General features: G+C 45.9%; 1 protein-coding gene across 3 annotated transcripts in view; it reads left to right on the top strand.

Annotated features, from left to right (window-relative positions):
- Positions 1-27,641, top strand: part of SLC25A39 (solute carrier family 25 member 39) — a 441,295-nt gene that overhangs the window by 398,632 nt on the left and 15,022 nt on the right. For 2 of the 3 annotated variants that reach the window (XM_066626838.1, XM_066626837.1), the window contains exons 1-3: positions 15,606-15,836; positions 24,318-24,426; positions 25,355-25,414. The exons of the other annotated variant lie outside the window; for it this stretch is intronic. In XM_066626838.1, the coding sequence (XP_066482935.1) occupies positions 24,330-24,426; positions 25,355-25,414 (157 nt within the window). In that variant the 5' untranslated portion in view covers positions 15,606-15,836; positions 24,318-24,329. Of the gene's footprint in view, positions 1-15,605; positions 15,837-24,317; positions 24,427-25,354; positions 25,415-27,641 lie in introns of those variants that run through there. 3 annotated transcript variants of the gene reach the window in all.

Raw genomic sequence — 27,641 nt, 5'->3', positions numbered from 1 at the left:
ATGGAAGGTCCGCAACTGCCATTTTGTTTCATTTCTTTTTCTTTTGGACTAATAAACTAGTTACATTTTAACTCTTTGCCTGCCTAGTCCATCTTTATAGAATAGATAATTAAATGGTTGTCATTTTTCTTCAGCCTATAAATGCTACTGTGGTTTTGATTTTTAATGTGTTCACTGCTCTCCTGGGAAGGGTTTTTTTCCCAGATGGCCCAGGTGGATGAGGGTAAGTTTCTGGGACCATTATGAAGAGGGATTTGACATGGAGTGCAAACACCGCTGCTCTGGTCAAGAAGGCCCAACAACTATTGTACTTTTTGAGACTCCTCAGCAGACAAAAATTGTCTGAGAGATTGCTGGTAACTTTTTATCGCAGCTACATAGAGAGCATTCTATCTTATTGTCTCTGTGTTTGGTTTGCGAGTTGTGCAGTGGTGGAGAGAAAAGCGCTCCAAAGGGTTATCAACACTGCTCAGATAATTATTAGCTGTTCCCTTCCTTCTCTGGAGGAGCTTTACAGTATAAGGTGTATGTCGAAAACCTCAAAAATTCTGAGAGATCCCTCACATCCTGGTTACTAGTTTTTTGAATTATTGCCATCAGGAAGAAGATATAGGGTGATAAGAACAAGAATGAGTAGATTAAAGAACAATTTTTATCCCAGTGCAGTGTCTAGATTAAAAGCGGGGGGGGGGGGTACTGTGATATGTTGATCAGAGTTTTAGCAATGTGGTGCTTGTATATGTAGTCTGCCTGACCTTGTTGTATTGTTGTTTTGTCTTGGTTTTGTCTTGTTTTACCTTGCGAAAGCACCTAATTTCGTTGTACTTGTGTACACGGATACAATGACAAATAAATTTTCTATTCTATTCAAAGAAGAGACAATGGGGGCAGCTGGATCGCGGGTTGTTACCACTGCTGCCTCCTCTGAAGCAGAACCAGGATGTCATGTAATATGTCATGTAATAAATTTTCTATTTCTTCTGCCTGGTCTCTATTTTTCTATTTCTTCTGCCTGGTCTCTGCCCGGTCTTCTGCCTGGTCTCTGCCTGGTCTCTCTGATGGTTGCAGCAGTTAAAAACGACCAAGGTTCTCTTCCATTCAGCTGCTGGTCCAGTAAAGGGAAAGCAAAGAGCAAGAAGGGATGTGTGCACACTAACCAGTGACTAGGTCCTACTCTCTTTGGTCAGCCTGCCTTCTCCCAGATTCCTTTCTCTGACACTTGTATATAAGGAAAATATAATATTAGCAGTTTCATTCTCAATTCCCTTTTGAATGACCTCTAGCATGGAATTCTTCTCTGCCACTGCACACAAAGTTGATGTTTTCATCGGGCTATCCACCAACACATCAAGATCTCTTTTCTAATTGTTTACTGTCAGCTCAGACACCATCAGTGTAGAACTGAAATTGGAATTTTTTGTCCCAATGTGCATCACTTTACACTTATAAACCCTGAACTACATTTGCCATTTGATTGCCCATACAGCAGTCTGGAAAGATAGATTTGGAGCACTTTACAATCTGCTTCGACTCACCACTTTGAATAGTTTGGTTGTGTACAAACCAGGCAAGTCCTAGTTTGTTCTAACCACTGTGAACAAGTTAAGATTACATCTTGGATATAATCACTCTCCCTGAGAGGGTAATGGTTTCTAATAGTCAAGCTGCTGCCAGACCTTCCACACAAGCTGCCTTGTAAATACATAGCTACCTCTGAACTGGTAACATTTTTTTGTAATTATCTTCAAGGCTAATCAACAAATACATGCACAACAATCAAATATCTTTTCTATTTACCTTAGACAATGTATGTCTGATGTTGTCTTCTGGGATTTATCATTTAAACTCTCCTCAGATTTTGTATTCTTGAAAGACAAATTCCAGTGTTGAAGATCACGTTCCCTTTGTTCAGCATGCAGAAAATTCTCACAAAGCTATGGGATGCTTCAGGTATCCGTCAACCTACAGACAATATGGACTCCACTCAGACGTTATATAGTACTTGGTTGATATTATTTGTAGGAAAAAGCAGGCATCTCTATGGCACTCAGTTTAACAGGAGTACCTGGTGAATATAAAACACGCACCCACTTGATGGCCAGAAAGAAGCACTCTCCCCATTGTATAGATGGACAAACAAAGGGTTAAGTGACTCCCCTAAGATTCCACAATGAGTCTGTGACAGAATTGTCTGCCTAAGGCACTAGTATGGACTCTGTAACCATAGCAGCCAGCTAGACAACCAACCTCACAATTGATGTCTTTACAATCATCAATTTGTATAGAAATCATCTAATACAATTTGGTGGTATTATCTCTTATTTCACATTACAGAAAGGTACAAGAATCAAGAATCTGAAAAAAATATTTTTTTTTTAAAATACTGACATAACAATGTTTTGAGATAGTAGTCTATGGCTAGTTGGTTCTAGAAGCATATTCAGTCAACAGTATAATTCTCAATCATGGGGGCTTTGGAAAAAGTAAGTACCATCAACAAGGCAGTTCACAAAAAATAGAATATATATTAACCTACGATACTTATTAAAGCCATTTTTGCTCAATGTTGCATATATGCAGCAAGGATTAAATGTGTACACCTGTGAGCTGGGCAGAAATGGGTTAATGTTCAAAATACACTTCTTACTTCACAGATTTCAGGAAACTGGATGAGAGATAGGAATCAAAAGTAGGAGACAGAAAAACTGTTCTATGGTCACTACAACATATGTTCATGTATACTGTCATCAGAACTTTCTATGGTATGCTTGTTCCCCATCAAAAGATGTGTATCAAAGGAAGTGAAAGCCAAACTACAATACACTGCAAATTTCCAATAATGTGTCCTCAAATTACACTGTAAGATGGGGAGAACTTCTGTTCCCATTTGAAATTGTTTGTATGAACAGGGGAAACAAGCACTGCCAGGTCCCTGACAAGAAGTGGTACATAAGAGATTGTTGCTTCTATTGGATCACTAGCTGCTATGCACAGGTGCTCCCCCCCCCCATCTGACAGGTTAGGGACCAGAGCTGTGGGTGAAAAGCAGAAATGGTTGAAATGCGAAACTGAATTTTTTTTGTTTACAAATGTTGCTTCCAATGCTTTTTTAGCTAGCAAATTACAAATGCCTTTTTATCTTGCAAATTCCTGCTGTCACACAAAGATTTCTGTAAATGGACTCTCACTAATACCTTGGGAATGGAATGGGAATGGGAATAGACCTGGAGCTAAAGCTGGTGCATGCTCTCTCTCTCTCTCCCCCCCCCCACACACACACATACCAAAACTGTTTGAATCACCATGTCATATGCAAATCAACATGGGGGAGGGCAATTTTAGCCTTTAGACCAGCAGAGAGAGGTTGAAAGAGCAGAGCATGAATTGAATGAATGGCTTCCAGGTATAATTGAAATTTGTCAAAAAGCGAACCGTCAGAAAGCAGGGGATGCCTGTATCCCTTATCTTGAGATGTTCACCCTTATTCCACATCATTATTATTTTCCTTGGCCAAGAACACTCAAGGTTCCTAGCACTTCAGATAGCTGCTAGGTATCCTTTATAGCTCTGATCTAGAAAACTTCAGGAATGATGGAATGTGCATACTTCTGTCCTTATGGAGAAAAAGTCTAATGTCCAAGCTTGAGTGGCACAGGGATACTCACAATGTTAGGCATGCATTACTCATTACTAATTTTTGTCATGTTGTTCCGCATACACACCTAGCATCTGTGTGCTTTCTATAGCAAATCCACATGTTGAAACCTGTTTCTTGTGCATGGATTGAAAGTGGTGATTTGGATTCATTTTTTAAAGTTTGGTTCAGCCTTCATAATCTTTGGACCAGGAATGAACCTATGGCACTTCCATTCTAAAATTGGAAAACAGATTTTTCCCTAGGGCTGATTTAATTTTTCATATCTGAACATAACAGTTTTTAAACAAGAATGCAGCAATCATATCCAACAAGTTTGCCTGAGATTTGCTGGGTTAGAGGAAGTTATAATTTATCATTTGTAAAATATTTATCATTGTATAGCTAGGGTTGTCACATTTCAGTTCCTCAGATATAGGGATCCTAACTTGCATACCATGCAAATTTTTCCTGATTTGCATATTATGCCTTTCTCTTAAGGCTCTTTCTAGAGAACTTTTAGTTGCTCAAAAATTCATGACCCCTTGGACTTCATAGCTTAAAGCTGCAAAGTTCTGCCGGGTGAAAGCGCAGCATATGCCAAAATTAATGCAAAGTAACCTGCAACTTGAGCACCATTAATCATTGAAAGAGAACACAGACAAAGACCAGATCAGACCAGACCAGCTTCCTGAAACCAACTGGAGGCAGCACTTCTGTGTCTTTAAGAACTGCACAATAGAAATTCCACTGATGCAGTGCTTTCCCAGCTTGGAAATGGACCTGTTGGCAACCTTCAGTCTCGAAAGACTATGGTATCGCGCTCTGAAAGGTGGTTCTGGAACAGCGTCTAGTGTGGCTGAAAAGGCCGAGTGACAATCCCTTCCACACTGGGAGCAAGTGCAGTCTGTCCCTGGTCTGTCTCCCTGGCTATGGGCCTTCCTTCTTTGCCTCTTAGCCTCAGACTGTTGGCCAAGTGTCTCTTCAAACTGGGAAAGGCCATGCTGCACAGCCTGCCTCCAAGCGGGCCGCTCAGAGGCCAGGGTTTCCCACTTGTTGAGGTCCACTCCTAAGGCCTTCAGATCCCTCTTGCAGATGTCCTTGTATCGCAGCTGTGGTCTACCTGTAGGGCACTTTCCTTGCACGAGTTCTCCATGGAGGAGATCCTTTGGGATCCGGCCATCATCCATTCTCACGACATGACTGAGCCAATGCAGGCATCTCTGTTTCAGCAGTGCATACATGCTAGGGATTCCAGCACGTTCCAGGACTGTGTTGTTTGGAACTTTGTCCTGCCAGGTGATGCCGAGGATGTGTCGGAGGCAGCGCAAGTGGAAAGCATTCAGTTTCCTCTCCTGTTGTGAGTGAAGAGTCCATGACTCGCTGCAGTACAGAAGTGTACTCAGGACGCAAGCTCTGTAGACCTGGATCTTGGTATGTTCCGTCAGCTTCTTGTTGGACCAGACTCTCTTTGTGAGTCTAGAAAACGTGGTTGCTGCTTTACCAATGCGTTTGTTTAGCTCGGTATTGAGAGAAAGAGTGTCGGAGATCGTTGAGCCAAGGTACACAAAGTCATGGACAACCTCCAGTTCATGCGCAGAGATTGTAATGCAGGGAGGTGAGTCCACATCCTGAACCATGACCTGTGTTTTCTTCAGGATGATCATCAGTCCAAAATCTTGGCAGGCCTTGCTAAAATGATCCATGAGCTGCTGGAGATCTTTGGCAGAGTGGGTAGTGACAGCTGCATCGTCAGCAAAGAGGAAGTCATGCAGACATTTCAGCTGGACTTTGTACTTTGCTCTCAGTCTGGAGACGTTGAAGAACTTTCCGTCTGATCTGGTCCGGAGATAGATGCCTTCTGTTGCAGTTCCAAAGGCCTGCTTCAGCATGACAGCGAAGAAAATCCCAAACAAGGTTGGTGCAAGAACACAGCCCTGCTTCACGCCGCTTCAGATGTCAAAGGGGTCTGATGTGGAGCCATCGAAGACAACAGTGCCCTTCATGTCCTTGTGGAAGGATCTGATGATGCTGAGGAGCCTGGGTGGACATCCAATCTTGGGGAGAATCTTGAAGAGGCCATCCCTGCTGGCCAGGTTGAAGGCCTTTGTGAGATCTCTGAAGGCTATAAAGAGTGGCTGTCGTTGTTCCCTGCATTTCTCCTGCAGTTGTCTAAGGGAGAATACCATATCAGTGGTGGACCTGTTGGCTCAGAATCCGCACTGTGATTCTGGACAAACGCTCTCTGCAAGTACCTGGAGCCTCTTTAGTGCAACTCAGGCAAACAACTTTCCTACAACGCTAAGGAGAGAGATGCCACGGTAGTTGTTGCAGTCACCCCTGTCGCCTTTGTTCTTGTACAGCGTGATGATGTTTGCATCCCTCATGTCTTGAGGTACTCCACCTTCTCTCCAGCAGAGACAGAGGATTTCATGCAGCTCAGTGACGATGATCTCTTTGCAGCACTTTAGGACTTCAGCAGGGATGCTGTCTTTTCCAGGTGCCTTGCCAAAGGCAAGGGAGTCCAAGGCCACGTGAAGTTCTTCTAGGGTTGGTTCACTGTCAAGCTCCTCCAGCACAGGCAGGCACTCAATGTTGTTCAGCACTTCTTTGGTGACTACATTTTCTCTGGAATATAGCTCAGAGTAGTGCTGCACCCAGCGTTCCATCTGCTGCATCCGATCCTGGATGACCTCGCCTGTGGCAGACTTCAGAGGGGCAATTTTCTTCTGTATTGGACCTAGGACCTGCTTGATACCATCATACACCCCCTTGATGTTGCCTGTGTCAGCTGCTATCTGTATCTGGGAGCAGAGCTGGAGCCAGTAGTCGTTAGCACATCTCCTGGCTATCTGCTGGACTTTGCTGCGAGCAGCTCGGAGGACCTGCAGGTTGCGCTCACTGGGACAGGCCTTGTATGCTGCTTGAGCTCTCCTCTTTTCCTCAATGACTGGTGTCAACTCCTCAGAGTGGGCTTCAAACCAGTCTGCCGTCTTGTTGGTCTTCTTGCCAAATATGGACGAGGCATTGTTGTAAACGGCATTCTTGAAATGTTCCCATCTGTTGGATGCGTTTGCATCGACCGGGCCTGGAAGAGATTCCTCAAGCGCTCATGCAAATTCCTCCACTTTTCTCTGATCCCGGGTCTTGCTGGTATCAGTGAGGTCTTCCTTCCTTTTTCGTGTGGTACAGTGGCTTTGTTTGTAGTTTCACTCTGCTGCACACCAGGGAGTGGTCGGTGTCGCAGGCAGCACCCTGATAGCTGTGTGTGATCTTGATGCTGGGAAATGGACCACAGAATTAATAATGGCTATGTGCCAGATATGAAACAAATGTAATGAATATAGTAGCTGAAAGGTGAAATTCAACATAATATGTATCTATGTAGCCAGCACATTCGTTTCACAGAATCCAATTATACATACCAATATTATGTCTATCTAAAAGTGAAAGCCCTGACTCAACAAAAGATTTCTTATTTCCCATTAAGATAGAATGCTGAAATTTGGCATGGTTGTTGCTTATGGATCACTAACACAAACTAACTTGTGAGACTGATGGTATTTTATGCAGAAGCTTTCAAATTACCACTCAACCTAAACCACAGGGAAACTGCATGCAATATTTCTAATCAAAGCATCATTGCACACATATGTCAAGATTGCACTTATTGTATGGGATAAGTGCATGATGTCGCACAAAGCTGGCACAAAAGCCCTTAATAGAACACAAAAAGATATATGTGCCAATCACAGGCTGCAGTCCTAACCACACTTTCCTGAGAGTAAGCCCAGTTGAACAAAATAGAACTTACTTCTGAGAAGACCTGGATAGGATTGTGCCCACAGTCTGATAGGACAAGTCACCATGTTGACTTCAGATAAACTCTGCCTCTTATTTCTAGGGTATGCACGCTGATGTCATGAACATCAGTTTAAAATCTTCATACTTATGGCACCAAATAGAAATGTTGTCCCTTTCTACAAACATCTGGTTTCATTGGAAAGGTGACAGTATAGCAGGTGAATTCATGGAATTATTGCTGAAGATCAGACATGGCCATTTGGACAAGCCCAATGGCAAAACAGATATTCCTGAAAACCTGTGCACAACTATGATTTATGCCAATAAAGGTCTCAATCAATCACAACTATGAAAACTGTTGACAGCCTATCTGAGATCTATCCAGACATCAGACTTCTGAACGACAACCCAGTGGCATGGCTACATGAAACTGCTCTTTTGACAGTGCAAAACGATACAGCTGCAGAATGAGCAGCTCAGTTCTACCTCACTGCCCCTGCACTGATGCAGCCACACCAACAGGGCACACATGCACTTGAAACTCCACAGGGGAGTTTCAAGCTCCATGGGACTCCACCGCGTAAGGGAACATTTGTTCCCTTCCCAGGGGATAAGACCCCACTGGGTCTACTCAAATCTGTACCAGCTACTCTACTGGTGCAAGTCCAAGCAGACCTACCACCGCTGCCAATACCACCCCTTCCCAGCCTTGATCTGCTCTTTCTCCTCCTTCACATCCCTACCATTGTCTGATTTACTTTGCTGGGTCCAGTGGTGGGCCTGCTGTGCTGCCGCTGTTTGCACTCATAAAATGGCCACTGGTTGCACTGGTTGCCACTTCTGCACATGCAGCCAAAAACCATTTTACAACAGTAAGGGCACAATCCTAACCAGGTCTACTCAGAAGTAAATCCTATTTTGCTCAGTGGGGCTTACTCTCAGGAAAGTGTGGTTAGGACTGCAGCCGAAGTCCCGCTGTGTCCAGTAGAGCTTACTCTCAGGTAAATTTGTATAGAATTGTAGCCTTAATGCTTCATTTTTCAAACTCTCCTGGAGTTTGAAACCCAGAGTAAGTCCTTGTGGGGGCAGAGGGGAGGCAGCGATGCGATCTCCAGGATCACACCGCTCAGGGGGGCTGCAGGGACTGGGCTGCACTCACCAGTTCCTGCAGCAGCATCCTGGGGGTGTGAGGAGCCCTGCCTGAGCCTCTCCAGGCCTCCCCAGGTCAGCAGCAGTGAAAATGAGCGATCGTGCTCTGCCTCCGCAAAACTGGAAGTGGAGCGCAATCGCTCACTTTCTCTGCTGCTGACCTGGGGAACCCTGCAGATGCTCCTGCAGGCTCCCCATGCCCCCAGGACAGCTGCTGCAGGGACTGGTGAGTACACCCCAGTCCCTGCAGCCCCATCAGAAGTGAAAGTGGAGCAAGCGTGCTTTGCTTCCAGTTTAGCCGAGGTGGGGCGCGATCCCCCCACTTTCACTTTGGAAGCCTCGGAGAGCCCTGCAGACGCTTGCGCAGGGTTCCCTGCACCCCCGGGAGGCTGCAGGAGGCTGTAGTGAGTGCAGCCAAGCCCCTGCAGCCCCCTGAGCATCGTGATCCTGGGGATCGTGCCGCTGCCTCCTCCCTGCCTCCTGGCTGCCCCCACCCCTTAAGGACAAAGAGGCCAGGGCCCTCAGGCTGTGGCGTGGTGATGCTCCAGTTTGAAAACCTCTGCCTTAATGTACCATGAGCTACACATTGTTTCTCAGGCAGCCCTGGAAAAAGATGATGGCCTAGACCAGGGGTCTCCAAACCCCGGCCCGGGGGCCAGATGCAACCCACAGCGAACCTCTATCTGACCCATGGTCAGCTTCTTGTCCCCTGAAAGCCTCTGGCCCACTTGGCCAAACATGACTGGAACTGTACTCTGGTTGTGTCTGGAGGGTTGCGTCTGGTCTGAAGTGTTACGTGAAAATCCCCTTTTTCCTTTTAGTTGTAATTTTCTCTCTATATCTGGTTATGTTACAAAAACATAATGCAGGCCACACTTCCCCCAGCACATGTTTCCATAAACTCTGATCAAGCTACAAGCTCATGGATTACACAACCTCCACTTCCATGTGGTCACTGTATTCATTGTATTGTTTTAACCCAATCACTGTTTATGCAAAAGTGTCTCCTAATCCAATCACTGTTTATGCAAACACATTAAACCTCAACACACAGGTCACAATCAGGTCAAGCCACAAGCTCGTGGTACAACATCCATCTCTCTAGGAGGAAGAAGTCTTGCATAGTAAATCATTGTTTAAGTGTCTCCTATTCATTGTATTGTTTTAACTCAATCACTGTTTAAGTACTCTATGCAAATTTGATCTGCCTTCCTGGGTTACTGTATTTACTGTTTTTACTTTATTGTGTAAGTTCCCCCAGGTAGGAAGATTTTGCTGATAATCCTTTCAATGTTTTACATACTCCAAGTACCCCATTGTGTGGTAGTAAGCAAGCACATCCAGGTCAGCTCTAGGTCACATCCAGGTCATCCAGGTCAGCAAAAATCCTTTTTAAGAGAGGGCTGGATGCCACATGCTCTCTCCCTCTGGGCTCCCCCTCCAAGGACACAACACATCTGTGCTGTGAGGGTCCTCCATAGGACTCTCCTATCCAACTGCTCTACAAGTCAGGTAACTATCTCGCGTCTCGGACTTTTTCCTTTCTTCCCCCCCTTTTTTTCTCCCCTTCTTTCCCCATCTTTAGTTAGCAACTGGGTTTGACAGACCAGGGACCCCTAAAATCCTTCCCTACAACCGTTCCCTTTCTAATTTCCTCAGATGCACCAAATACTTTTCACATGCAACCATCATAAAGCTAGGTACACTATATGCAGGTACGAGGACCAAGACTCATCATTTTTCATGTGCATTATGTTTGCCTGTGTGTTTTTGTAATAAAAATATAATCTTTTATTAAAAGTTATCTTTCTTTCAGTCTCCTCCTTAAGCTAAAAGGGAATTTCTCTGCATTACGCCATCTTGTTATCCAGCCTAGGGCCCTGAAGTTTCCAAAAACTTTGTATTCCCCTATACAAAACAGCCCTTTTTGGTAACAGAAGGGCCAGAGAAGTTGAATGAATTTGTCCATTCATTCATATATTCACTCATCTAAGTTCCATCTCTGATTTATTTATATACATTTTATATTTAAAAATTTTTTCCAGCCCTCAACACCGTGTCAGATATTTGATGCGGTCCTCTGGCCAAAAAGTTTGGTGACCTCTGGCCTAGACCAAGGACTGGCAACATTAAAGGGACATCATAACATCATCATGTCACTGACAAACTTCTGGGTTGCTGAGGCGTTATCTCCCCAGCTAAGCTCCATGCAGATGGGATGACTTTGTCTGGCAGGCCGGATTCAGCCTGCAGGTTGCTGACCCCTGGCCTAGACATTAACGTATATCTCACAGCCCAGTCTGGTGCTGTCTGGTGCCGAGAGCTGCAGCGGCACTGAAAATCCTGAACACAACTTGAGCAGTGGTAAGCTGGTGTGCACTGTATAGGATTGGGCCCACAGTTTGCTTTCTGCTGAGTATAATGTTTCTTTTTTGTTAAGGTCCTTCAAAAACAGTTTTAAAAGCAGCACCTGAACAATCCAGAGGATTGGAGGATAGCAAATGTCACGCTGATCTTTAAAAAGGGAAAGAGGGGGGGACCTGGGAAACTATAGGCTGGTCAGCATAACATCTATACAGGGTAAGATGGTGGAATGCCTCATCAAAGATCGAATCTCAAAACACAGACAAACAAGCCTTGCTGAGGGAGAATCAGCATGGCTTCTGTAAGGGTAAGTCTTGCCTCACAAACCTTTTAGAATTATTTGAAAAGGTCAACAGGCATGTGGATGCGGGAAAACCTGTGAACATTATATATGGACTTTCAGAATGCGTTCAACACAGTCTCTCACCAAAGGCTACTGAAAAAACTCCACAGTCAGGGAATTAGAGGGCAGGTCCTCTCATGGATTGAGACCTGGTTGAAGACCAGGAAACAAAGAGTGGATGTCAATGGGCAATTTTCACAATCGAGAGAGGTGAAAAGCGGTGTGCCCCAATGATCTGTCCTGGGACCGGTGCTTTTCAACCTCTTCATAAATGACCTGGAGACAGGGTTGAGCAGTGAGGTGGCTACGTTTGCAGACGACACCAAGTTTTTCTGAATGGTGAAGTCCAGAAGTGATTGTGAGATGGGCAGCAAAATGGCAGATGCATTTCAATGTAAGTAAGTGTAAAGTCATGCACATTGGGGCAAAAAATCAAAACTTCACATATAGGCTAATGGGATCTGAGCTTTCTGTGAAAGATCAGGAGAGAGATCTTAGGATGGTGGTGGACAGCTCGATGAAAATGTTGACCCAATGTGTGGTGGCAGTAAAGAAGGCCAATTCTATGCTTGGGATCATTAGAAAAGGTATTGAGAACAAAATGGCTAATATTATAATGCTGTTGTACAAATCTATGGTAAGGCCACACCTGGAGTATTGTGTCCAGTTCTGGTCACCACATCTCAAAAAGGATATAGTGGAAATGGAAAAGGTGCAAAAGAGAGCGACTAAGATGATTACGGGGCTGGGACACCTTCCTTATGAGGAAAGGCTGCGGCATTTGGGCCTCTTCAGCCTAGCACAGAGGCGCCTGAGAGGGGACATGATTGAGACATACAAAATTATGCATGGGAAGGATAAAGTGGATAGAAAGATGCTCTTTGCACTCAGCAGAACCAGAGGACATCCACTAAAATTGAGTGTTGGGAGGGTTAGGAACAAGAAAAGAAAATATTTCTTTACTCAGCGTGTGCTCAGTTTGTGGAACTCTTTGCCACAGGATGTGGTGACGGCATCTGGCCTGGATGCCTTTAAAAGGGGATTGCCCAAGTTTCTGGAGGAAAAATCCATTACGGGTTACAAGCCATGATGTGTATGTGCAACCTCCTGATTTTATAAATGGGCTTTGTCAGATGCAAGGGAGGGCACCAGGATGCAGGTCTCTTGTTATCTGGTGTGCTCCCTGAGGCATTTGGTGGGCTGCTGTGAGATACAGGAAACTGGACTAGATGGGCCTATGGCCTGATCCAGTGGTGCTGTTCTTATGTTGTTATGTTCTTAATCCTGCTAATGGCACACTGTTGCAAGAGGGGACCATGGAACTCTACTTTCGCTCCCCCCACCTCTGGCTAAAAGAAACCACAAGGATAAGGGCTATGACTTTTCACCTCATTAAGATGTAGTTTTCAGGATAAGATTTTATGATGATTTTGGCATATAAAAATCAATGTAGTTTCAGTTCCCTGAAAATAATACTAGTTTGAAAGCAAGGCACTATCTGCTTTCACTTACATACCTTAAACAGTGTGAGGAAAAGATATCACGATTAAGTGCGAATTCAGTCTCTGTGAAGGCTGAATATAAAGCAAGTACAAGAACCACAAGAATTACCCAGCATGTAATTAGTCGGTGGAATTCCTTGCCACAGGATGGGGTGATGGCTTCTGGCCTTGATGCCTTTAAAAGAGGATTGGACAGATTTCTGGAGGAAAAGTTCATCACAGGTTACAGGCTATGATGGGTATGCGCAATCTCCTGGTTTTAGAAGTAGGCTACCTCAGAAGGCCAGGTGCAAGGGAGAGGCAACAGCATGCAGGTATTTTGTTGCCCCTGTACTCCTAGAGGTATCTGGTGGGCCACTGTGTGATACAGGAGGCTGGAGTAGATGGGCCTTTGGCCTGATCCAGCAGGGCTCTTCTTATGTTCTTAATGAGTGTCAATGATCTGTAAATTTACAGCAAGTATTAGTGGAAGTGCAAGTGAACTCAGGTTGCATTTGTAAGGATAAATGCCTCAGAGAGCCTGGAAGCCTGCTTCAATGCAAGGTGTGAGGCCCAGTGAAGTCCCCTGAGAGAGGGAGCAGAGACTCCAAGCACAGCATGTATGTGATGAAAGCAGGAAAGCGCGCTTGGGTTCTGCATGGAGAAAAACATTTAGGCAAGAAAAACATGTTAGTCAAATTGTGTCTGTGGGACACAAGAGCTCAATCCTATGCATGTCTCCTCAGAAGTGAGTCCCATTCTGTAGTGAAGTGGCTAAGTTTGCAGACGACACCAAACTTTTCCGAGTGGTGAAGACCAGAAGTGATTGTGAGGAGCTCCAGAAGGATCTCTCCAGACTGGCAGAATGGGCAGCAAAATGGCAGATGCGCTTCAATGTCAGTAAGTGTAAAGTCATGCACATTGGGGCAAAAAATCAAAACTTTAGATATAGGCTGCTGGTTCTGAGCTGTCTGTGACAGATCAGGAGAGAGATCTTGGGGTGGTGGTGGACAGGTCGATGAAAGTGTCGACCCAATGTGCGGCAGCAGTAAAGAAGGCCAATTCTATGCTTGGGATCATTAGGAAGGGTATTGAGAACAAAACGGCTAGTATTATAATGCCGTTGTACAAATCTATGGTAAGGCCACACCTGGAGTATTGTGTCCAGTTCTGGTCGCCGCATCTCAAAAAAGACATAGTGGAAATGGAAAAGGTGCAAAAGAGAGCGACTAAGATGATTACGGGGCTGGGGCACCTTCCTTATGAGGAAAGGCTACGGCGTTTGGGCCTCTTCAGCCTAGAAAAGAGACGCCTGAAGGGGGACATGATTGAGACATACAAAATTATGCAGGGGATGGACAGAGTGGATAGGGAGATGCTCTTTACACTCTCACATAATACCAGAACCAGGGGACATCCACTAAAGTTGAGTGTTGGGCGGGTTAGGACAGACAAAAGAAAATATTTATTTACTCAGCACGTGGTCGGTCTGTGGAACTCCTTGCCACAGGATGTGGTGCTGGCGTCTAGCCTAGACGCCTTTAAAAGGGGATTGGACAAGTTTCTGGAGGAAAAATCCATTACGGGGTACAAGCCATGATGTGTATGCCCAACCTCCTGATTTTAGAAATGGGCTTTGTCAGAAGGCCAGATGCAAAGGAGGGCACCAGGATGAGGTCTCTTGTTATCAGGTGTGCTCCCTGGGGCATTTGGTGGGCCGCTGTGAGATACAGGAAGCTGGACAAGATAGGCCTATGGCCTGATCCAGTGGGGCTGTTCTTATGTTCCATTGCAATCAGTGGGGCTTACTCCCAGGAAAGTGTGGATAGGATTGCAGCCTCACAGCCCAATCCTCTGCATGTCTACTCAGAAGTAAGCCCCATTATAGTCAATGGGGCTTACTCCCAATGAAGCTGACAGGATTGCAGCTTCCCTGGGTGTAAGCCCCACTGACCACAATGGGACTTACTTCTGAGTAGACATGCATAGGATGGGGCTCTCAGAGTCCATGCCTACTCAGAAGTAAGCCCCATTACGGTCAGTGGGGCTTACTCGCAGGTAAGTGAGGACAGGACTGCAGCCCCACCACTGGGTGGCGCGACAAAAGCTGTACAGGGACAGTTAACACAACTGTGAGTGTCGTCTGAGTGCGTGAGCCACGCAGAAGTCGCCGTGAAGGCTCGAGGGAAACCATGAGAGCCATGAGGGACTTCGCGAAAAGCGCCTCAGGCACGACGACGCCAAATAGGCGCCAACATTTAAGCGTCCTAACGGCTGGAATTGCATGACGTCATCAAGTCCAAAGAACAGTTGAGTTCGTCTAAAATGTGATTGACGTGTTTAAGCCCCGCCCCTTTCCTGTGGCCAACGGGGGCCCATTGCCGCGTGGGGGGGAAGATTCGCGCCACACTCTCGGTGCGTCATTTCCGGTTCCATTTGCACTCTTCAGTTGGTTGTCGAGGAGACCGGCAGGGAAGCCGCTCTACCCTTTGATCTCTCTCGTGCCCTCCCCTATTCTGTATAGTTCAATCTTTGTATCGGTTGCTTCGCACGGTCAGTTGGGAGCCCTTATTTTCCCCAATACAAAACTACATATAAATTTATTTATTCGAACTCTTTCTACCCCCTCCCTCCTCCCAGCAACGTGACGCCGCAAAGCGACCTAAGTTGATGAAATCACAGTAAGACAACAAAGTCCATACACCTTCTAGAGACCATGGAGACGCCAGAGGATAGAGCGACGCCCCTTGCAGACCATAGGCCGCCCTCGGTGTGAGTGCGCATGCTCACTGATGCCTTCCTCCCCAGACTTTAACCACTGCGCGAGCTTGGCCGGAAGTGCTGATGGGGCCGCTTGTGGTGGAGCAGGTGGCCATCCCGGTCCCGTCCTGCGAGGCGGCGGGCCCTGCGCGCTTGCCCGTTGGGCGACGGCTGTTGCCCTGAGCGCCCCCTGCGGAGGGGCAGATGGACTTTGTCAGCGCGCACTCCGCGGTTCGTGTGCCCGGTGGCGGACGGGGCGAGCAGCGCTCAGCGGCGCGTCTATGGCTGGGAGGAGGAGAAGGTGGGTGAGCGGCGCCTCGCCCGGACCCGGCCCTGGCCTTGTGGCGTCCGCAGTGTCGTCGGGCTGGCGGTGGCTGTTGGGAGAGGCAGCTCCTGAGAGGGTGTTGGGGCTGGACGGTGGCGTAGCTGGAGGGGGGCGGGACACTCAGGCTGGCAACGAGGCGGGCAAGCGGCCCCCCTTCAGAGCCGTACGGCTCCGTTTTGCTCCCCCCGCAGGGAATGGCTCCGAAGGGGGGGCGCTTACCCGCCTCGCTGCCAGCCTGAGTGCTTCGCCCCCTCCAGCTACGCCACTGGGTCTGGGAGAGGCTCTTAGTGCAGGCTGGGGCTGGAGCCATGGAGAGGCTCTGCGTGCAGAAGACACAGCCCTTGGCACTGCAGGGACAGGGTGCCTTGGCACAGAGGGGGGCGGGAGGGCCTCTGCCTCGAGCCCCTTCCCCAGTTCCCTCTTCTGTACAGTGGCTGAGCCGCCTCTGCCCAGCGTTGTGTGTACACAACAGGGATGGAATGTGTGTGCGCGTCTGTGGGCTGGGCAGAAAGGGGTTCAGGGCACTGCCCCCTTTGTTTCTGGTCACCCTGTGCAGGTAGGGCTGAGGAAGGTCTGGGGAGCCCAGGTGGATCAGTCACTCAGCTTCCTCCAAGGCAGTCTCATGTGCAGTGTCCTATTTGCCCAACAGGAGCAGGCCACCAGAGGCACTGAATATAACAATGCCGTCCCCCATCCTGCCCCACCAGTGAAGTGGGCTGAGGTGTGGGGAGACGAGCCCTTTGCTCTTCTTGACAAGAGAGTGCAAGTGTACAAGACGCCATGATCCCAACTTGTGCATGGATGCCACGCGTGTTCATGCACCCTTTTCCCTCTCAAGACGCATTTCTCTGCTCTGGGGAGAGTAGAGGTAAAGGAGGACACATTGCAGCTAAGAGGCTGAGAGGTGAAATGCCTTCAGTTTCTTCCCTGCTGCTTGAACTTTCATGGAATGGAAGAGCGCAAAGAACAGAATTGCGGCAAGGTTTTGCTCCATGAGGTTTCTACCCCATGTGCCCTTGGGAAGCTTGGTGCTTGAGTGCAGGTGGCACATCTTGTATAACAAGCTGGCTGGGTCCCATAATAGGAAGGAGCAAGTTCCGCTCCACTTCCTCTGCCCAATTGAGGTGTTTGTGTGCTGAGCGAGGGAACTGGACCTCTGGTGGTTGCTAGCAGCTGCTCCAGGCTGAGCCCTTGGCAACATGGGAGGTCGTGAGTAGGGACTTGTCATGGAGAGTGGGTCTCTGTTCCAACCCCCTCAGTGAGGGAGCTGTTCATGAGAAGAGTGGGCACAAAAGAGGGGGTTTGTGCCTAGAATAGCAAGGTAAAGATGATACTTTGGGAGGTGTTGTTGGGATGGCTCCTATGAGAAGCTATGTTAATGGGGGGAAACTTCAAGGGCTCCAGTGGGCTCCAACCCAGCAGACTCACCACCTAGGCATCTGGTATATAATGGCATAAAGTGGGGAAAATGGGCTGTTAGATCTCTTCAAGTAACTTGTGTAAAAGGGTTGTGGGTTTTTCCTGTTCTGTAACTGATAAGTGATGTGTTTAACATTATTGAATGTAATTTTCTTATATATGTACCTCAGCTATTTAAAAAGTAAGTAACTTGCCTTGATAAGTATGCATGCACAGATCCCTTCCCCCTACCCTCAGATGTTCTTTAAACTCTTGATACATCTCTGTGATGAAATGGTTCAAATGCCACCAGATAAATGGATAGACTGGCTCCAAGCTTTAAGTAGCCTCCTTTTAAAAACAAGAAAAATCTTGGATCCCTATAATCTAGCAGTGGACTTCAAACTTAAAAAGCAAGCATATGTATTCAGGAACTTGTACCAGTTGAGGCATAGTTGATCAGTGTGAACTGATTTTGAGTCTGCTCCCTAGCTATGTTTTTATGTAAGAAGTGCTTTGGTGAGTGAGTTTACATAAGAAGATAAGAACAGCCCCACTGGATCAGGCCATAGGTCCATCTAGTCCAGCTTCCTGTATCTCACAGCGGCCCACCAAATGCCCCAGGGAGCACACCAGATAACAAGGGTTAAGTCAGAATGCCAGATGTAGGGGAGAGCACCAGGACGAGGTCTCTTGTTATCTGGTGTGCTCCCTGGGGCATTTGGTGGGCCGCTGTGAGATACAGGAAGCTGGACTAGATGGGCCTATGGCCTGATCCAGTGGGGCTGTTCTTATGTTCTTAAGAGACCTCATCCTGGTGCCCTCCCTTGCATCTGGCATTCTGACATAAAATTTATGTCAGAGTTTAAGGTCCAACAATTAAATGCAAGAATTCCAGCAACAATCAGACACAAGCTGGTCACTGAAAATCAGTCAGTGGACCATCAGCTGGCCAGGGCAACCTTCTACTCACACCTGCTCTAGATGCCAAGAAAAGGGCAATGAGCCCTCTAGTGAATGTGTGGCAGAGAGGAAGTTAATGGAGAAGTAAATGTAAAGTATGGGAAACTTAAAATGGAAGAAAATGTAACTGGCTGGGTACTTCAATTCTGGGTACTTCAGGATTCTTTGTCCTGGAGTATAGCATAGTGGAGAATCTGTGGCAATGATCTCTGTGTGTGGCCTCCAAAAGGGCAAGTATATTATTCAAAGAGACGTTTGGAGGTCAGGCGTAGGGAAATATTTGCTTTGGGATGTGAGCCAATGTGGAACAGAGTTAGTGGCGAATTGTTCCTTGACCCTTAACTGTAGAGTAAAGGTTTAATGTGCTCTTGTACTTTTTATCACAGATATGCTAAACTTCAAAGTTCATCTGTATTGATTAAATATTGAGGCTATTGCAAAGGCTTCTGTTTAGGCAGGTTGGGAAGGAAGAGATCCTACTTCTAATAAGTTGTAGTAGAAACTGACAGAAGTGAGAGGCAAGACCATCAAGTCTCTTTTCTTTAGGAGGAATCATTAACCCATCTTTGTTTGGTGCTCAGTCTGATAAACTGCTGAGATGTCTGATCTTCTAACAGATAGCCAGGGCTTGCACAGCTGTTCTTCCTGATTCAGCAGGCTTTAAGGGCAGTGATATCAGCCAGATAATTCTCCTTAGAACACAGATCCAAGGAAGGGAGGAGCAAGACCCTCAAACCCTTGATGCTCAAGGAAAGTACTTGTCTACTGGGTGTCTCTGGGCAAAAATCTCCAGATTTTGCTCTTGTTCTATCTGAGAACTGTGAAATGGAAATAATAGTGCTTTAAGACTTAAGTACAGCAGTGCAGTTGTGAAGATGAGTGACCAGGGATTGTAAACCACTTATCTATTTTAGAAGTGACATGCTCATGTGTTGTGTAATCCTTCATGTCCTTTAGGAATATAGATATAGGAACCAGAGACATAGATGCACAGTGTCACATTTTAGGAGTTTTTAATATTATAAGTGCATTGTTAGGAGGATGCAGCAATGCATTTATTACCCGAAGGAAGGAGTCCCACCCATGAATACCATTTACTTAGATGCAATACAAGAAATTTGGTGACAAGGTAATTAGGAGTTGTAGATGGATCTGGTACGAGGCATTGTCTGGGCCTCCATATTTATCCTTCAAGTACTTTGTAGTCTTGTTTTTGAAGTTAAATGGAAAAGGGATTGGGATCATGCCCACTGCTCAATCTCAATCATGTGTTGATTGCAACTTTTATGGCAAATCAGAAGTGCCTTTGAGAAGCTTCTGGGAGGCTTTCTGAGGCATGGGGAGGTTGCGCCTTGGAAGACCTCCCAGGTGCGACTGGAAGGCACTTTGGGTCACATTTGCCAGGTCCTCTGAGATTCTCCAGCCACAGGCTCAGCATCTGCAGATATTCAAATCTGCAGATATTCAAATAAAATCTGAGGCTGCAGATAAGGAGGGCCCATTGTACTATTTTCCGTATCTTAGTTTTCAGAGGGTGGATGGACACTCACTGAGATTCTTTAAATATACTCCATCTCATCTCTGCGCAGAAAAGGTGATTTTTACTCTACTTTTCAGCTAAGACAGGCTTCTAAAGCAGCTTGCAATTACATATGCATTATTTTTAATGGTCTACTCTTCATTCTTAATACAGTACTCTTATGGCCTAATGTCACTGAGATGGTAAAACTGCCACCTTGATGAAAATGAAAACGTGGAGCTCTATGATTCTTGCCAACCTCCCTTCTCCTCTCCGCTCTTCCAGAGTGTTTCTTAGAATGCATTATGCAATGTATTCAATTTCCATTTGCTTCTGTGATGCATACTGACACCTCTAGGCAGGGTAAGGTATGATCTGCATATTTCCCTAGCTATCTGTGCCAGAGCTGAACGTGGAGTTGGGACTTCCTGCAATCCAGTGTCCAGCTTTTGTGCTTGCTTGGCAACTCATTGGTGGAATCTGCCCTGAATGATTGGCCGCATAGAGGTGGGAGAGATGGTTGAAATGTATACCCCTTTTCATGTTTTTGTTGGTGGACCAGTGTCGTGTAGTGGAATGAATGAGAACAGCTTTGCCTGCTCACTGAGGCAAGGAGCAACTGCTTCTAGGTGAGCAACTCAGGTTGAACCAACCTGCATTCCCACTGGTGCTATACAGCTGCATTAACTTCCCATGTGCCTTAGTGTTATCAGAGCAATGCTTGAAGGCCTTTTTCTGCCTTAAAGGACTGATGACTAAAAGGCGGAGAACTATGCCTGTGCCTGTCATTCTTTTCCTTCTGGGAAAGAGAAGGAATAGTGCTGTAGCATTGCAGCTATGTGTGCCCATCTTGGAAAGAGAGAATGCAGCCACTGAAGTACTAGACCTGCCTCCAGCCAGTAAATCGGAGGAGTGCATAGGGTTATCTTGTCATTCAGGAAGTTGCTCTCTACAGACCATTGATCCACCTATCTCAGTACTTTCTTACAGTGACTAGCAGCAACTCTCCAGGGTTTCTGATGGAGATGCCTGGAATCTTCTGCTTATTCACTGAGCTATACCCCCATCAGTCAAGATGGCATTAGTGCTGGTGAAGTACAGATAGGGCAAGGCAGGAGTGGGTGGAAGGGAGGTAGGGAGAGAGACCAACCTTTGTAAAATTATTAGCAGGCCTTGCGTAACCTATTTTACTGAGTTAACATGCGCAAACATGCAGTAAGAATAATAAAGCACCTTTTCCACTGTCAGGTGTTATAGGAGTGATGATGTTGCAAGATGTGGGGTAATGAGGGTGAAAAGCTTTAGGCAGAAGGTTCAAGTTGCCTTTAATGTACTGGAACTAAACCTTATGGTACATACAGTCAGTTCTCATTATCCACTAGGGTTAGATTCCTGGAAACCCTAGCAGATAGCTGATTCACAGATAATGAACCATTGATCCTATGAGATTAGGTGCGGCAGATACCTTCCCTTCCATCAGAAGAATTCAGCAGAGACCCTCGGGAAGCCAGCAGTGTACTACAGGAAGTGCCAAAATATCTTTAAATTCTGCAGAGACCTTCAGTATAGAGCCTGCAACCAGCACAGATCCCCTTAAAGTGACTGGCAGAAGCTTCTGCTTCTGCATTGCAAAGGGTCTGCATTGGTTACAGGCACCATTCTGAAGGGCCCTACAGCCCCCCCCCCCAGGTTTCTGCATAGCAGATAACAAGAACAGAGGAACAGTTAATGAGAGAAGGTAGCAATTCTGTCTTTGCAGATAAGCAAATTAGCACATAAAAAGAATTGGCTGTATATGTTAAATAATTCCACATTCTTCCCCTCCCAGAGACTACTCCCCTCCTCTTCCCCCTCCCCCCTTATCTACCTTCTGTCTGACTTTAGATTGTGAGTCTCTGGGGTAAGGAGGAGTCTCATCTTTCCCCATGTCAGTGGCACTATATAAATACACACATACAAAAACTGCGCCTAACTATAGCTTTGTGGCTCGGTTTGGGGATTTGGGATTGGATCACTCCTGTTCTGACCCAGTGTTATCCCCTATAATGGGGTTTGGCAGCCTGTGGCCTGTGAGATGAATCTGACCTGCCACCCAAAGTCACCCAACCCATAGTCTCCAGCTCTTAGTGGAATGATGTGTGGCACTTTTCCCCAGGAAGCGGCAGTGGCACCAGGACTCCATTAGGCTCTCCAGCATGTGGCAAATTGGGCAGAAGGTTTTGCCGCCCTCAGTGGAGTGCAACATGAGTGTTTTGCTGGGCAACAAGTTGATAGCAGTGGGGGGTGTGGGCTGGGTGGAGGCAGCAGCAGCCTTGTCGGCTTTTTGTTGTGGTGCTGAGTGCAACATGTGTATTTGGCCTCAACTTTCTCACTCACTGTTCTCTTTGAACAGCTGCACACCTCCAAGCTTGACAACCTGGACTTTCAGCAATGATGTGATGACGTAATCACCAAACATCCAGAAGTGGCATTACAATCTGTAGCCCTTGTGCCAAAGAAGGTTACCAGTCCCTGCCCTATACCATGCTAGCCTACTCCTCTGTTTTAGTGCTTTTAAGAAGCAAGATCTAGTGTTGCATACCCTATGCCTATGAATAGCTCCAGCCTTCATGATATGGCATTTGTGAACTTAAGCATATTTTCTTGGCTGTATAGGCATACTCTTCTCTTGCAACCTTCAGCCTAGAACATAAGAACAGCCCCACTGGATCAGGCCATAGGCCATCCCCTATAATCCAGCTTCCTGTATCTCAGGCCATAGGCCATCTAGTCCAGCTTCCTGTATCTCACAGCGGCCCACCAAATGCCCCAGGGAGCACACCAGATAACAAGAGACCTCATCCTGGTGCTCTCCCCTACATCTGGCATTCTGACTTAACCCATTCCTAAAATCAGGAGGTTGCGCATACACATCATGGCTTGTACCCCATAATGGATTTTTCCTCCAGAAACTCGTCCAATCCCCTTTTAAAGGCGTCTAGGCTAGACGCCAGCACCACATCCTGTGGCAAGGAGTTCCACAGACCGACCACGCGCTGAGTAAAGAAATATTTTCTTTTGTCTGTCCTAACCCGCCCAACACTCAATTTTAGTGAATGTCCCCTGGTTCTGGTATTATGTGAGAGTGTAAATAGCTCTCCTGGCAGTATACCACTGTTGATGATGGCTTTCTTCCTGAAATCCAGTTGCTCTGTCTAAAAGCAACATGCTCAGATTTTCCAATTACCTGCTTTAATATGAGACCATGCAGACTTTATGCAAAATAAAGCAAATTGATGGTATTACATTTTTATCCTACCCTTTCTGCAAGTAACTCAAGAGGCTCCTACTTATCAGTTCTGAACAAGCACCATCAGTCACCTTCTAGAAGGCTGATTATAGCAGCACATGTGGAAGGTAGACCTCGCCCCTTAATGTCCCTGCTCAGATAATAGCTGTGAACTAGGAACTGGGAGTGAAAGAACACCAGTTGGGTAAGGTTCCCGCAGGTCTGAACAGCTGTCAAGGCTGTTTGGCATAAGGAATGTGCCAGTACATTAGCACTCCCTTGTATTTCCCATACATAATGTAGGCAGTCATCTAACTGCGGACTGATAGAGCGTCTAACATCTGAAACTAACTTCAAAACAGAACAGGAAAAAATAGATTATTGAAGAGAATTAGCATAGAATTAGTATAGAATTTTCATAATAAGCATAGAATAAGCAAAGTTTCTATTGTACTACTGTACTTTAATTTGTAGTCACATGTAAGTGACAAGTGTGTATGTGTTAATGGTGAAGCCCCTTGTGCTTTAAACATTCAGTTTCCTTTAACATTTTATAGCCATTCTGAAAATGAAATTTTTCTCAGGCTAATTGAAACAGCTTATTGAATTGCCTCACTGCTTTTTGTTATTGTTTTTCATGTGCACTGAGTGTTGCAATTTATCATTTATGTGCTAAGATACTGTAAAGCTGTGGTCTTCAACCTGTGGGTCATGACCCCAATTGAGTCACTAAGCCTTCTTTGGGGGTCACAGCAACCTTTCAGAGCCTATATAAGAGAGGGCTTGGATCAATCCAATAATGGTACTGCTTATCAATATTGTTCTTGATATAATACTGCACAGCCTGTTGTCACTGTCTTGCTCAGCAGCTCCTAAGGCTGACCCTGCTCAGGCTGTTACCTCACAGGGTTGTTGTGAAGACACAAGACTTAGGGGAAGATGGGATGGGATGCGGGGCAGATTGGGTCCTCAGAGGGGGTTGGAATCAGCACTGGGTTCCCAGTCTCATTATTTATTTATTGGAGTCGTGGCATGAAAAAGGTTGAATGCCACTGCTGTAGAGATTTTACAGTGTTCTAAAAGGGGAGGAGGCTCAAGCAGAGCCATGTATGTTATAAATGGACTCTACTATATTTCCCACTGTAAAAAAAACAACTGGTTTTTAGTCTCTGTCTCAGGTCAGGATTCAAAGCTACTGAGCAAGAAGGCAGCACTGAAATGTCTTAGAAGCATTGCTCCTCGAAGCATCTTTGAGCTTTTTAATACCTTTGTCAGTGACCATGTGAGGCCTTAACTTTATGTTTTATAGGTAAGCAGCACAATGGATGAGAATTCATCTGTGAGTTTATCAGGGGGCATCACCCCCATGCAGCAGATGCTGGCATCTGGAACTGGGGCCCTCTTCACTTCTTTGTTTGGTAGGTACCTTGCAGCTTATTTTAGGCTGATCTGAGTGACGTGTGCCAAAATTTGTACTGCCTATGGTATGTGATCTGAGCTCCTGACTTGTTTTCAGTGCGTGCCTGTGTTTTGCCACACCACTGTTTGCTGGCCAGCTGCTGACCTGTGCTATTGTGTGATAAAAATATAACTGCACTCTGAAAAATCAAAGTCTGGGCACATGGTGAAGCAATTGCATAACCAACTGGCTGCAAGTACAAACATAGCCTGTATACCTTTGAAATGTGGTCAGAGTAAATAAATATGCCTGTCCTGTGCCCCATCAGGAGATCTTAGATTGATCCAGTTTTGACTCTGTTCATCTCTTGATTACTTCAGCATCAGGTAGTGACTAGCATGTGTGTAAGCACAAGGAGAAATTTAATCTTGCCTTTGGCACAACATTGAAAGCAGTTCTTCCATTCATTAGCCAATCAAGTGATGGAACGTGTGTGAACAAATTTTTTACTTCTCAGGCTTCTTATAGGTATGGTATACTTCTTTCTAAATTAAATTTGAAGATACCTGCCCTTGGAGGAGTCCCATCTCCTGTCTTTCTGCATGAGTCACTGGTCTTAGCCAGGAGGCATGTATAATTCAGTGAGATGTGCAGTGTTTACCTTCCTCTGAAGACAATAATACTGCATCTCTGCAGTAAGATGATTGATCTGATCACACTTGGCAAAACTGTTCTCTCTCTTCCTTCCCAGGCACTTTATGAACTGTGCCTATCTAAAGAAATTAATTTCAGCCTCCGCTATGTTATTGTGCTAGGTTCAGGAAGGGTGCATATACAGACATTCAGTCAGTGATTGCCCCACATCTCTCAAAACTCTTCCCTCTGAAGATCCACTAATGCCCAAATCCTGGGCGTTTTGTGTAATCATTTCCATGTTGTGTTTTCAGTCACACCCTTGGATGTGGTGAAGATCCGACTGCAGGCTCAGAGGACACCATTTTCCAAAGGTCAGTTATCCCTCATTTGTGAAGTCAGCGGGGAGGACTCTTCCATCCCTTGAATACTGTTGGCCAATGGCAACTCTCTCCAGTATTGAAACCATTCTAGCCTAGAGTGGTTGTATGGAGCTGTATGGCAATTCCAAGGTAATGGAATCACCCATATTGCTAGTATTACAATGATTGTGGGCATGAATAGTTTTTTTTAAAGTTCATGCATGTGCATGCACGCACACACAGGCACGATAATATTGTCTACTATATCATATATTTGAAAAATGCTGGTTATTGGTTAGTAAAATAATAAAAATGCTTAAGTAATGGAAACACCTTTTTTTTTTTTTGTGCATCCAGTATGGGGATCCTCTGTATCCACAGATCCTGTATCCATGGTTCCAGGTTCTGTGGATTTGGCCCACTGGGGCCCCCCTGCATGCCCCTTCCAGAGGGGAAAAATGCTACTTTCAGTTTTAGATTGAAAACTGGAAGTGACATTTTTATACCTTGTAAGTGTTTGGGAAGCCTGGGGTTGCCATTTGGGTTTTTTTCCGCTATTTTCCATCATTCTGAGACACACGGCCTCTGGGCCTCAGAAGACACTCAGGATGTGAGGGGGGCCCAGTTCCCCTCGCCTCCAGAGGATGGGGGGTTGTCTCCAGTTATCTGTGGTTTCATTTAACTGCGGGGTTCACAGAATGGAACTCCTGAGACACCGGGGCACACCTGTGCTGCGCTTTGTGCTCTGGGCTGCTTTTGAGTAGGACTACACTACCTTGGACAATTGATTATTTTTTCCCAGTAAACTATTCTTCAGAGCTTTACACTCATTAGTTTCTCTGCATGTTTTACTGTAAATAGAAGGAAAAACAAGCTTACAGGTAGCAGAAACACTTCACATAAGAACAGTCCTGCTGGATCAGGCCATAGGCTCATCTGGTCCAGCTTCCTGTATCTCACAGTGGCCCACCAAATGCCTCAGGGAGCACACAGCACAACAAGAAACCTGCATCCTGGTGCCCTTCCTTGCATCTGGCATTCTGACGTAGTCCATTTCTAAAATCAGGAGCTTGCACATACCCTTTATGGCTTGTAACCCATAATGGATTTTTCCTCCAGAAACTTGTCCAATCCCCCTTTAAAGGCATCTAGGCCAGATGCCATCACCACATGCTGTGGCAAGGAGTTCCACAGACCAACTACACGATGAGCAAAGAAATATTTTCTTTTGTCTGTCCTAACTCTCCCAACACTCAATTTTAATGAATGTCCCCTGGTTCTGGTGTTGTGTGAGAGTGTAAAGAGCATCTCTCTATCCACTCTGTCCATCCCCAGCATAATTTTTTATGTCTCAATCATGTCCCCCCTCAGGCACCTCTTTGCTAGACTGAAAAGGCCCAAACGCCATAGCCTTTCTTCATAAGGAACGTGCCCTAGCCCAGTAATCATTTTAGTTGCTCTCTTTTGCACCTTTTCCATTTCCACTATGTCCTTTTTGAGATGTGGCGACCAGAATGGACACAATACTCCAGGTGTGGCCTTACCATAGATTTGTACAACGGCATTATAATATTAGCCATTTTGTTCTCAATACCTTTTCTAATGATCCCAAGCATAGAATTGGCCTTCTTTACTGCCGCCGCACATTGGGTCGACGCTTTCATCGAGCTGTCCACCACCACCCTAAGATCTCTCTCCTGATCTGTCACAGACAGTTCAGAACCCATTAGCCTATATGTGAAATTTTTATTTTTTGCCCCAGTGTGCATGACTTAACACTTACTTACATTAAAACGCATCTGCCACATTTTGCTGCCCATTCTGCCAGTTTGGAGAGATTTTTCTGGAGCTCCTCACAGTCGCTTCTGGTCTTCACCACTCAGAAAAGCTTGGTGTCGTCTGCAAACGTAGCCACCACACTGCTCAACCCTGTCTCCAGGTCATTTATGAAGAGTTTGAAAAGCACCAGTCCCAGGACAGATCCTTGGGGCACACCGTTTTTCACCTCTCTCCATTGTGAAAATTGTCCATTGACACCCACTCTTTGCTTCCTGGTCTTCAACCAGTTCCCATTCCATGAGAGGACCTGCCCTCTAATTCCCTGATTTTGGACTTTTCTTAGTAGCCTTTGGTGAGGGACTGTGTTGAACGCCTTCTGAAAGTCCAGATATATAATGTCCACGGGGTTCTCCCGCATCCTCATGCCTTTTGACCTTTTCGAAGAATTCTAAAAGGTTTG

This window comes from Tiliqua scincoides, chromosome 5 (assembly GCF_035046505.1).
Source record: "Tiliqua scincoides isolate rTilSci1 chromosome 5, rTilSci1.hap2, whole genome shotgun sequence".
Lineage (NCBI taxonomy): Eukaryota > Metazoa > Chordata > Lepidosauria > Squamata > Scincidae > Tiliqua > Tiliqua scincoides.
The sequence above is the reverse complement of the archived record's forward strand: the minus strand, read 5'-3'. Positions and strand labels throughout refer to the sequence as shown.